At 43.8% G+C, this 11,686-nt stretch overlaps 1 protein-coding gene across 2 annotated transcripts in view; it reads left to right on the top strand.

Annotated features, from left to right (window-relative positions):
* The first annotated feature begins 4,658 nt into the window (after positions 1–4,658).
* The window catches only part of PCF11 (PCF11 cleavage and polyadenylation factor subunit), a 39,921-nt gene continuing 32,893 nt past the window's right edge, over positions 4,659–11,686 (top strand). Inside the window, exons 1-2 of one of the 2 annotated variants that reach the window (XM_067568952.1) lie at positions 4,659–4,743; positions 11,443–11,568. In XM_067568952.1, the coding sequence (XP_067425053.1) occupies positions 4,684–4,743; positions 11,443–11,568 (186 nt within the window). In that variant the 5' untranslated portion in view covers positions 4,659–4,683. Of the gene's footprint in view, positions 4,744–5,485; positions 6,477–11,442; positions 11,569–11,686 lie in introns of those variants that run through there. The other variant, XM_067568943.1, reaches the window with a different exon arrangement.

Here is an 11,686-nt window from a genome sequence, read left to right as displayed (position 1 = left end):
CCATAACTCAGCCCTCTGGCCAAGTCTCATAAATTCAGTCCCTTCCGGGGTTAAAAAAAGTCCAACTGAAAGTCCAACATAAACATCCAAATAATAATTCTTCTGCCCTCTTGGGCTCCACTGAATTGTTCTTATTGGCTCGCCCTCAGAGCCTCCCTCACAGGAGCCTAATTTGCTTCTGTAGTTGGGCTTGCATAGCCTTGAATCCAGGCTCATCCTCTACTCTGGGTTCTAGGCCAGGGATCCTGTATTAAGCAGCTAGCTCTACTTCTTCAGACATGTTGCTGTTTCCCATGGCCACTTCCTGCTGCTACTCTCCCTTGGGCTTCTTCCATGCAGCCTATGCTTAACACAGCCTCCCTTTGGTTCTCAAGCCTCTGGTTTCTCCCTTCGCTGCTGAACTAATAAATCTCTGCCCCTCTGGAGCTCCACTAAAGTGCTTTTATTGATCCTAGATTAATAGATTCCAAGGCCAGGAGGGACCATTGTGATCATCGAGTCTGACCTCCTCTCTAGCACAGGCCAGAGAACTTCCCCAAAATAATTCCTTGAGCAGATCTTTTAGGAAAACATGCACTCTTGATTTAAAAATTGTCACTGATGGAGAACCCACCCCAACCCTTGTTCCAATGTTTGGACCCTACCTCAGGGCCTCTCCCACAGGAGCCTAATCTGACTCTGCAGAGTTCTTCCTTTGATGCTTTTTGTCTTAGCAGATTTTCTCTCACTGCCTGGCTCCCCAGAGCTTCTGGCAGATACCCTACTAGATCTCACTGTTTTTTGTTTCAATAATGTTAAAAAGTTACATGTAATGTATTATATAAAATAAACATAATGTATTAACATATTTTAATATTGTGTAAAAATAGAAATGAAAATGATCGAAAGAATTAAGCTGAAACAAAATATTTTACCTAGTCAATGCTAAATGTTTCAACATTATAAAATGAAAGGCAAAAATGAAACTTTTTGACTATTTCCTAGCAAAAATTTTTTACAAACTTGATAGCTTTCAATTTTGACTCAGTACCATACTCAATATTCAAATGTTCCCCCAAGGGTAAATTCAAAATGAGGTTCCCTATGCCCTTTTTTCAATCCACCCAAAATGTATATTCATTTCTAACCTACACCGCCCTCTTCATTCAAGTTCCTGATGGCCCTTCCTCTCATCTTGGAGGCCAACTCTTCCCCTGAAACAGCAATAGCTCACTCAAGGGCTCCTGGATTCATGTGTCCCAAAGCACTATTTTGATGTTTGCAGCCTCACAGTTAGAAAGTGTACTAAGTGTCTTCAATAAATACAGGATATACTATCTTGGTGCATATCTGTTCTGTCCTGTGCCCACTCTGTACAGAAATATTCCCCTTTACCCTCACATATGTTGGGAAGGGCACAGCATGCCACAATTATGTGAACCATGTGGGGCACACTGGCATTCAGACAGGTGTGCAGACATTGCCCAGGAGCTTTCAGCTGCCGAAACGAGCACTCAGCAACCATTCTGCAGCTACGCAGTCTGTGGTTGAATTACCTTTTTGCTGGGTCACTGATGTTGGGGTACGGCCTCAGGAGCCAAGTTAGGAGGGGATATGTAACTCATCCACACTACACAGTGTTAAACCTGGTTCCAGCCCAGAGCACAGATAGAATCTATATGTTGTTTTTTTAATTGTGTCACACCATAATCATTCAGAATTATGGAAACCTGTGCTAATAGTCACCTGCTAATCATGGCCATCTGTCCTGACAAGCAGTAAAATCTCAGGCCACATGAGAACTGCTCCATGTTAATCACATCATGGTATTAGATGACCACCTGATATATCAGTGAAATAAATAGCAATCCTTTTGGTGACTGTCAAGTTTTACTGCATTAAGGGACTGATCCTATGATGTGCTGAGTGCCTTTAGTGAGTATCATCCTCTAAAACCAATGAAAGAAGAGGCTATTCATACTGCAGGTGCGGCTCACATACTCACAAGATCAGCTGCTGAAACAAAAACAGTTTGAAATTTTCATTTTAGAATAGGATATATTACATTTTAGTAAATAGACCTTTAACTCCCTAACGTAGAACATTCCATCTAACCACTGGTATTTTCCTCTAAGCCTTTAACCTCAATGTGAAGAGAACAAGAAGAGCTGACCAGGAAAAATGTGAATTATTTATGTGTTCTTGCTCAAAGCATGAGTGGTGTCAGTAGAGCCTCGTTTGATCAAATGGATTTGTACAGACAGTTTCTGTAGCAACACAGAAACTTGCCAGTAAAATGTCATCTGACTGGTCATAGGTAATGCAGAAAAGCAAAAAATCTACATCTACATGCACAGTTGGGAGTTACGTATAAGTCCCAAGGGAAAATGTATGTTGGCTTGACCCCCCATTCCCTATCCTCTCAGGAGCCAAATAAAATTATTAAAGTTGAATGATGGACTGTTTTAGGTTCAAGGAAGATGTACAGGGAGGTGTCACAGAGATCATTTTCAGACCATATTTTACTAAATATCTTTATTAACAATCTGGACGACAATGCAAATAGCACAGTAATTAAACAAACAGATGATGCTAAATGGACAGATATAACACAGAAGTGAAGACAGAAATAATAAAAAGGGATTTTAAATGTTCTGAGACTTGAGAGGAGAATATACAGCAGTAATAATTTTGGACTGACAAAAGCACAGACAAGTGGGTCCAACAGGTCTTTTTCCCATCTGGAATTTCATTAACCTTTAATCTTGGGTCATGGTTGTTTGCAATCTGTCTGCCTCTTCTTGTAAAGACTAATAATTCATAATCAGAAATCAGCAATTTCTTTGCATTCTGAAGATTTAATTTTTGGTATCTCTGATGTTTCCTGCAGAATGTTAGTTTTCTTTTTAAAAATAAATGTCTAATATACCTCTTTGCAAAGTTGAACTTCAGACTGTGAATCAATGCAGTGCTCTCACAGAATTACGCAGCACACCGACTTTGGATCAATGTGCTACCTTCTAGTGTTGACACATTTGCTTGTCTACACTACACAGGACTCTCTGGTCTGGTCTACACTGACAATGTAGGTTGATGTAAAGCAGCTTACGCTGACCACATAAAGTACGCGTCTCCATTGGCATGTCAGTTCCGCTGACCTAAATCGCGGTAAAATTCTATTTAATAAAACCACCTCCACAAGTGGTGTAGTGCTGAAGTCAAATTCTGTGGGTCAAATGAGCAACAGTAGGCAGAGTGCAACATAAATCGATGTCATTGGCCTCCAGGAGATATCTGTAGACCGTGAAATTTCAGCTAAGATAGGCCTACTTATAAAATTAAACTGCAAATTAATAAGTGCATATTGCAGAGTATGTGAAATGGTGACTGGAGTCCCTTTTGAAAAGGGGGGATTGTTTCTCATTGCAACACACCCATGCTGTCTTTCTATTCTCAAAGTATGTCTGGTATTTCATTAAGATAACTGTTTATTAATTGCCTTTCTGTCTGGGCCATTTTCCCTAATGAACTTATCCTCTGGGAGTAACTCATCTATGCACTAAACAGAAATGTGTTAAATGCAGGGCGTGCTAGACCTCCACGGCTCCAGACCTCTAAAAATACCTTGTGATCAAAGCTAATGGCTGGATGCCACCCCAGGTATTGCTCAATTTAATCACAACAACCCCAATACCCCTTTGTGTGAAGGGTGGAACACTGAAACTAAAGAACAAATCTAGGTGGCTAGCACCTTTTCACTAATTAAAGCACATGGGTCTCTCCCTCTTGTATTGTTTTCTGGAATTCCTGTGTTTACTCATGTAAATTACCAAAATGCTTTGAAAAACATTGGATTTAAGAATATAAAAGAGAAGCAATGGATATAAGCAAGCAGGCAAGCTTCAAGAGAAGAAGAATCACTCTTGACAAGAAACTGAGAAGCTGCCTTCTGAGACCACGGATCCAGGCTCTCGAGGGAAGCTGCTAAGAAACCATCACCGCCTCTTGCCTGCATTGGTGAGGATAATTGCTTTTGCAGCTAAAATATACTGGACTTTTGGTTTGGGGGCTCATTTTATATGTTTATAAGTTTAGTAATTAAAGCCTTTCTGTCATTATCGAACGGGAGTCGTGTCAATTCTTGAGCATACTAATAGCAGATCCCTGTCTGTGAGTTAACAGTATCCCATAATGTTCTGTTATGATCGCTCTACACATTCGCAGTCTGCTGCACTGTGGCTACATAAACAGGAAATAGCTCCTCCCCGCAAGCCCTGGGAAATTTTGAATTCCCATTTCCTATTTTGTCAGCGTGGAGAGAGCTAGCCAGCACAACTGATCATGGCGACTGCACACCCCAAATGCACTCCAGCCTGGAGTTGATCTGATGTCTTGGATCTCATTGGTCTGTGTGGCAAAGAGTCTGTTCTGGCTCAGCTCCGAGCAAGCAAAAGAAATTTGGATATCTACGAGAAGATATCTTGTGGCATGTTGGAGAAGGGGCACAACAGGGACACACAGCAGTGACGCGTTGTGATCAAATAGCTGAGGCAGGCTTATCAGAAAACTAGGGAAGCTAACAGTCATTCTGGCTCTTCACCCAAAACATGCCACTTTTATGAGGAGCTGCATGCGATTCTTTGTGGAGACCCCATCACTATGCCACCATGCAGCACTGATACCTCGGGGGAATCCAAGGCCAGGATGAATGAGGACGGGTCTATGGACGAGGAGGAGGAGAAGGATGAAGAGAACAAGAGGCAGGTGAGTGGGGTATCCCTTCTCCCTGAAAGCAATGGCTGTTCACCAGGATGGCTAGAGATGCACCCTCACACTCTGGGTGCCCCTAGCCTTTCACTGACAGAAGCTGGGAGTGGACGACAGGAGAGGATCACACATTGATTGCCTGTTCTGTTCATTCCCTCTGACGTATCTGGCCTGGCCAGTGGTGGAAGACAGGATACTAGATGGACCATTGGTCTGATCCAGTATGACTGTTCTTATAAAGGTTGGGCCCCTTAACTGTATCTTACAACTATCTTAAATGGAGGACTTGTTCACCCATCAGCCTGAAGGAGGTTATAACAACCCATGACAAGGTTTCACCCAGCTCATCACAGCATGGTCCAAGTAACAGCTGTATAACGTTACTAGAGTAGATCAAGCCGGTGTTCAAAATGAGAAGGCCAAGAGCTGAATGAGAACTGGTTCCCTTACGGGCTGTTCTCACAGTTTCTTCACAGTTGTTTACAGTGCTTAGCCATTACAGTAAAAGGCGACCTGGAAAAGAGAGAGATTGTCCAGCTGAAACAACAGGACAACTGTGGTGGGAATGAGAAAGAAAGAGTTGTGCTTAGTGTCAAAGGGAAGCAGTGCAGGCACCACCCCAGCAACCTGCTGCTGCTATGAGAGAGAAATAGGGTGGAGCAGGCTGTGTAGTCTGGGTCTCCCTTAGCATGGATGAGAGGGAGCACGCAGGGGGTGTCGGGATAAGGGAGCATCTAGCGCACTGGGCTGTCTTTACTGATGTTGTTTATGTGCCACCAAACGGGGTAGGTAAGCCTCAGAACAGGCCCGGTTGCCATGCCAACAGCTGAGCGAACAGACAGGCCAATAGAAAATTAGATCTCGCGCCCAACACTTGAGGAGGCAGTTGAAGGAAGCAAGAGGTGGAGTGGGTGGAGTTACATGGAAGAAGCAATCACAATTGAGAATTTCGGAGACAGGCCGGATTACAAAGGAGAACCAATCAAAACTCAAGCCAGTAAAGAGAGGCGGGATTAAAAACTACAACGAATCAGGAGCGAGGAAAGAGATGAACGAACCAATTATAATTCACAACCGCAAAGGGAAGGCGGGGTTTAGCGCGAGAACCAATCAGGAGAAGAAGTAGCCAATCACAAGTCGCTACGGCGATAGAGGAACCAATCAGAAGCAGCGTGGACGAAGAGTGAGCCAACCAAAACACGGAAAGGGAACAAAAGGGGTTTCCCAAGCGCCCGCCCCCCTCCCTTAGAACAATTTCACATGACGCAACGGTTGGAGGAAGAAGAAGTTCGCGACTCTGAGCCGCCGCCATTTTGTGTGTGTGAGACGGAGACGGCGGCGGCTGGAGACGCGGCAGCAGCACCAGCGGCGGCGGCACCACCAGCGGCGGCAGCCCCGGCCCGGAGGATGCGGTAGAGGATCCCGGCTCCATCGGCGAGGGGCGGCATCGCTCGGCGGCGGCAGCAGCAGCAGCGGGGGAACGCGGGGAGGGGGCTCTCGGTCGGTGGGTCGGGTCCTGGCGCGGGCCCCGGTCCGAGGAGATGTCGGGCCCGGAGAGCAGCGCTGCCGGCGCCGAGGCTCGGGAAGACGCGTGCCGCGATTACCAGTCGTCGCTGGAGGACCTGACGTTCAACAGCAAGCCGCACATCAACATGCTGACCATCCTGGCTGAGGAGAACGTGCCCTTCGCCAAGGACATCGTCTCCCTGATCGAGGCGCAAATCGCCAAGGTTTTTATATTCCACCGACTACTACTCCTACCTATACTGCCGGGGGGACAGGCCGGGCAGGGGCGAGGCAGCGGGGCAGGCTGGGGGGGGGGTAGTGCGTGTCTGTGTGTGCGTGTGTGGAGGGGAGACAGGGAAACCTGGGGAGGGGGCTGGGAGAGCCCGGGGGAGGGGGGCTGGGAGAGCTTGGCTAGGTGGGGGAGGGGGCTAGGAAAGCGTAGGGAGGCGGGGGTAGGAAGAGTGGAGAGGTGGGGGAGGGGGTAGAGACAGGTGACTGCCCGCGGGGGGGGGGGGGGGGGGAGGGGAGTCAGGACCAGAGGACGGGGGATGTGGCGAAGGAGGAAAGAGCCAAGGGACGGATCGGGGGGAGGGGAGGCGGCTTCGGGGAGAGAGGGGGGAGTCTAGTGAAGGGTGCCGGGGCCACAAAGGAAGGCGCCCGTGAGGGCAGTTCGGAGGACGAGTGAGGGAAGAGGGGCCCGGAGGCGGCAGAGTGGGAGCAGGGAGCAAGGGAGCGAGACGTTGGGGCTCATCCTCCCCCCCCCCCCCCCGAAGCGTAGGGCCCTTCCCCCCGTGCGCCAGACAGGGAGCAGGGGGCTGGCGGGGGAGGGGCAGCCCCCACGGCATTAGCGTGCCGCTGAGCACGGGGGGGGGGGTATCTGTCACGGGGAATCTGACTTCCGGGGAGGGGGCGGGAATCACCCCCACCGTAGCCGCTCCGAGCGGAGCGTCGTAGTTGGGAACGAAGGCCCGGAATCCGAGACGCAACATGGCGGCCTGGCAGTGACTGGGCGGCAGCAGCAGCAGCACCTCGCCCTGCAGCCCGGGATGATGCTCGAGTGTCTCTGTTTTAATGCTTAAATCCCTCCGTTCAGTCATTTGTAGTCCAGTTATAACGACGTTTGGGGGGCCGAACTTTTTTTTTCTGGCTAGTTTTAAATAAAAATGGATCGGAATTTAGTAAAATAAATATTGCCCAATTCTTCGATACTAAATGTAACTCCTATATAGCAAAAACAATGAGAGTCGTGTAGCACTTTAAACACTAACACGTTTCTGCAGGCATGGATCCTTCTGTATAGCAATCATAGTATTAAGGAGGGCTCTTCCCCCTTTTTTCTTTTTGAGACGTCTGTTGGGGGAATCTGCCCTGACAGGGAAAAGTTTATTTGGGTGATCGAGGGCAAACCCCTGCTCTGGTTAGAGAAGTGTGTGCATGGTGGTGATGGAGTTGTTTGATTAGAGAAGTTTATTTGGGTGTGGGGAATCTGTTTAGGCTACAGAGTTATCTGCCCTGACTAGAAGCTTAGTGGTGTGTGTGTGTGTGTGTGTGTGTGTGTATAATATAACTTGGTTAGAGAAGCTTATTGGTCGGGGCAGGGGAGAAGAAATGCGGCTAGGATCCTAACATGGCGCCTGAGAGGCACATGATACAAAAGGGAAAGAAGAGGCTCTCTCAGAGCCCAACCCAGGCAGTTGCTGACATCAGTCAGCCATGGGCACATGGTTGGGGTTTATTACACCTTTTTTAACCAGAGATTTTAACTAACCCTTAGTTTAAAATAATGTATATTAAGTAAAATAGCTCCTTTTCACTCCCCCACCGCCATCAACACACAACACTCCCTTTCTCTCCTGCTGCCATTATTAGATGGTTTAGGATTTTTCTACTGTGGTTTGAAATTGAGGTTTATCATAGGGAGAATTGTAAAACTTAGATTAAATAACTTTCCCTCCCCTTTCATCTTCCTGTCAGTGCAGAATGGCTTCCTACTATGGGTTCTTCAGACCCTTGTCCAGACTAGTTTTAAATGTCTTTAGTGTCTGGGTTTTTTCATTTCTTTGGGGGTAGTGATTTCACAATCTAATAGATCTCATCATTATATCTAATAGGGGGCAGTGGATGTGCATATTAAATGATTTGTCATAAATACCAATGCTGTGGAATTTTTCATTTCTGGGTGGTATTAGAGCCTCCCCCCGAAGCTTGTTTTTAAAGATGTTTAAATCCTGTATCTATGGTTAGTTTTGCCTAGTTACTGTTAGTGACTGGTTCTATAAGGCAAGTTTTTAGTTCTTCCTGGGAAATTGACCTCCTTTACTAAGCCACTTTAAAAAAGTGTTGCCTGGAGACAGTTTCTGTTCAGTGTAAAACTGAGTGGTCTGCTTACATTTTAATAAATGGTTTTGAACTGTGTGACTGGTATTATAAAATTTGTAAATAAAATGTATGAAATATGTATTTGTCTTTTTATTTACCATTGTTTAGTGCAGAATCTGTTTCCAAAACCAGTATTATTTACATGGTTGTTTGTTAAGTGTTTAAAAGTGACATGACTGGGGTTTCAGATATCAGAAATGATTTTAAGGTTCGTATCCTTCAAAAAACTAAAAAAAAACCCATGGAGCTACACTTCTTCAGCAACAAATTTCATACATTAATTGAAAGAGAACAGCAAGCATTCTCTAATGAAGGCCAAACACCACCATGCAGATAAGTTATTCGGTGTTCTGGTGACTCTGCTGAGCCCCCTAACTTTTGGGTAGTGTCCTGTGGGTATCTTTCAGCTAGTAGGAAGAGTTCTTTGCTGTATTCTAACTGTTTAGGCTTCTGAAAACCAAAGTACATTAAAAAAACTAGGATTCACTTTTGTGGTTAATGGAGTACTTGATAACTATCTTGACCTAATAAACACTTCCGGAAATGAAGACTTAAAAATTCCAGCCTTACCTTAGCCCTGGTTCTTAAAAAGTAACACCTGAATGGCTTAAGTATTCAACAACTCTTCTAAGAAATTACATGAGTCAATTCTGAAACAGGCTGACTTTCTTACCAGATTGAAGTACTTCCACCTGCGATTACTTCACAACCTGGTGTGTAATGCAAGTGACAGTTATAACACTTTTTAAAATGGCTTTGCTACTAGTTTAAATGGATTCAGAAAGTCTCAGACTTTAAGTGTAGCTGCGTATATTGAACCTGTGTGCAAACACACTCAGTGATGAAATGGAAAAATGTGTAGCTCATACTGTGTAAGTTGCTCTTGGGAATAAGTGCTGATGAGACAGCTGTGTGTGTTTCACTGAAATCTGACTTTGGTAGTCAGAGTAATTGTACACTTGATTGTAACCTTCCTGTCTTTTTAAACAAGGCATTCAGAATTAAAAATGGTTTTTAATAAGCTACCTTAAGAAGAAACCAAAACCATCCCAGCCATTTTAATATCAAGCAGCATTGGACACTTAGTCTTCGGCTTCCTAAGGCTAGAGGTGTATCTTTATTTAACACTATTGTATTAGCTCATATTTAAAGTTCAGTTAGTATTAAAATATGCACATTTTCAATACTCAGATTAGGGAGTGTGTATTGCTAATGTAAGCCATATTGTGCATTTACCACAATTAGTTTTAAATGTTTTAACTGCACATGCCTATTACATATTAAGACATACCATTTAATAATTTAATTTTTCACTATACAAACCAATGTAGGCAGCTACCAGGTTGAATTTTTACTTATTTAACAGGAAATTACCCCCTTATTTGCCTCTCTCTGACCAAGCTTCAGGTCGTGGTAGTGGAATAGTTCGAAAATGTTATAAATAAAGATACATTTAAGGGTGAAGACACAACATAGTTTGACTCTGATTTACCTACATACAAGACTTGCAGACAAAGTTCCCTCCTATATTAAGTTTATCTTCAGTTTCCTTAAGCCACTCTAATGGGAAAGGTACTAAATATAAAACTGTAAAGCAAGAGCACTTCCACACGCTTGTCTGGACAATGGGTTTTGTGAAGTGTCATTAATAATTTATGGACCCTTTGGACAACCCTGTATAAACTTAGGTGTGAATAAACTTACTGATTTTTTATACGTGGACTTGTGGGATGATGGGAATTACTTTTTTGCCAGCGGATGCTCCTACGGAAAAGGAGCACAGTTAACACAACATGTGCCTTTTACGTTGTCCTTTCAACAAGTCTGTGTACCTGCTGATGCTTTCTGGAAGTTTGCTGTGCCTTCTGCTTGTGAAAGCCAATGGTAGACATTAAAATTCATTTTTGGGGTTGAGGCCAACAAGGCTTCATTTGCTTGCGAAGTTGCGGTACCAATCTCAACACCACCACACTAGTCCGACTGCACAAACTTGGTACCAATCTTGTGTATGAACTTAAAAAAAAAAAAAAAAAAATCCTGCTCCTTTGGCAATGGAGAGTCCAGAGTTTGAAGACTACGTTCGGTGAAAATCATGCTTTCCAGTCACAAGCTCATCCGTACTCTCATGAACAACCTCGTAGTTGAATTTTGTTTGGGTCTAGAACTACTTGTTTTAGCTGCATGATTTGCATACAGCTTGAAAATCCGACTGAATACCTACAGCTGCTATTGGAGGATGAGACTCCTCATGTTCGTATGGATTGCAGTGAAGTAACTTTAGTCTATTTCAGATGTAGGTTACAAAAAGACTCATATTCAACATATAATCTACATTTACAGAGTAAAATTGTTTTTGGGTTTTCTGCCGGAAGTCTGAATTCTGTTGAGGTGAATTCTAGATAAACAGCTTTAAGTTGATGCAAGTCACAATTATCAGAAATTCCAGCATTAGCTAATGGTGGTTTCATGTTAATTTAAAATTAATTCTATCAAATGTTCCTGAAACAGTTACATTCAAAACACTTAATAGTAACACTGTCTGATGTGCTAATTTTTTTTGCCCAAGGCATTTCATACACAAACTTAAAAAAATTAGCTAAAATGTTTGGGGTTTTGTGTGCTAGACACATAGCATAATACTTGTTGTTTATAATAAACTTTCCAGGTTCAGAGTGTACAAAACAATCCTTTGATTTGTAGGGTCAGCCAAAAATAGAGGCCTGTATTTTTGGGATTGGTAATCCTTTAATCTTAAAAATGTTCAGATGTGTTTGTTATACTAAACTTCTCAGTTTCTTCTTATTACTTCAGGCTCCCCATACAGAGAAGCTTCCTGTTATGTACCTTATGGATTCCATTGTCAAGAATGTTGGAAGAGAATATCTTACTGCATTTACTAAAAACCTAGTTGCAACATTTATTTGTGTATTTGAAAAGGTATATATGCTTTCAGAAAAGTTCTGTATTCTAATCAAACTTGGCTCCTGTATAAATAAATACTTGCCTTTCAGTGTTGGGTTTTCTTGCATGGTAAAGTGTAACAATGAATGTTTTA

Source organism: Emydura macquarii, unplaced genomic scaffold (genome assembly GCF_026122565.2).
Source record: "Emydura macquarii macquarii isolate MOO-44397 ecotype Brisbane River unplaced genomic scaffold, CSIRO-AGI_Emac_v2 contig_318, whole genome shotgun sequence".
NCBI classification, from domain to species: Eukaryota; Metazoa; Chordata; order Testudines; family Chelidae; genus Emydura; species Emydura macquarii.
This window is presented reverse-complemented; position numbering and strand designations above follow the sequence as displayed.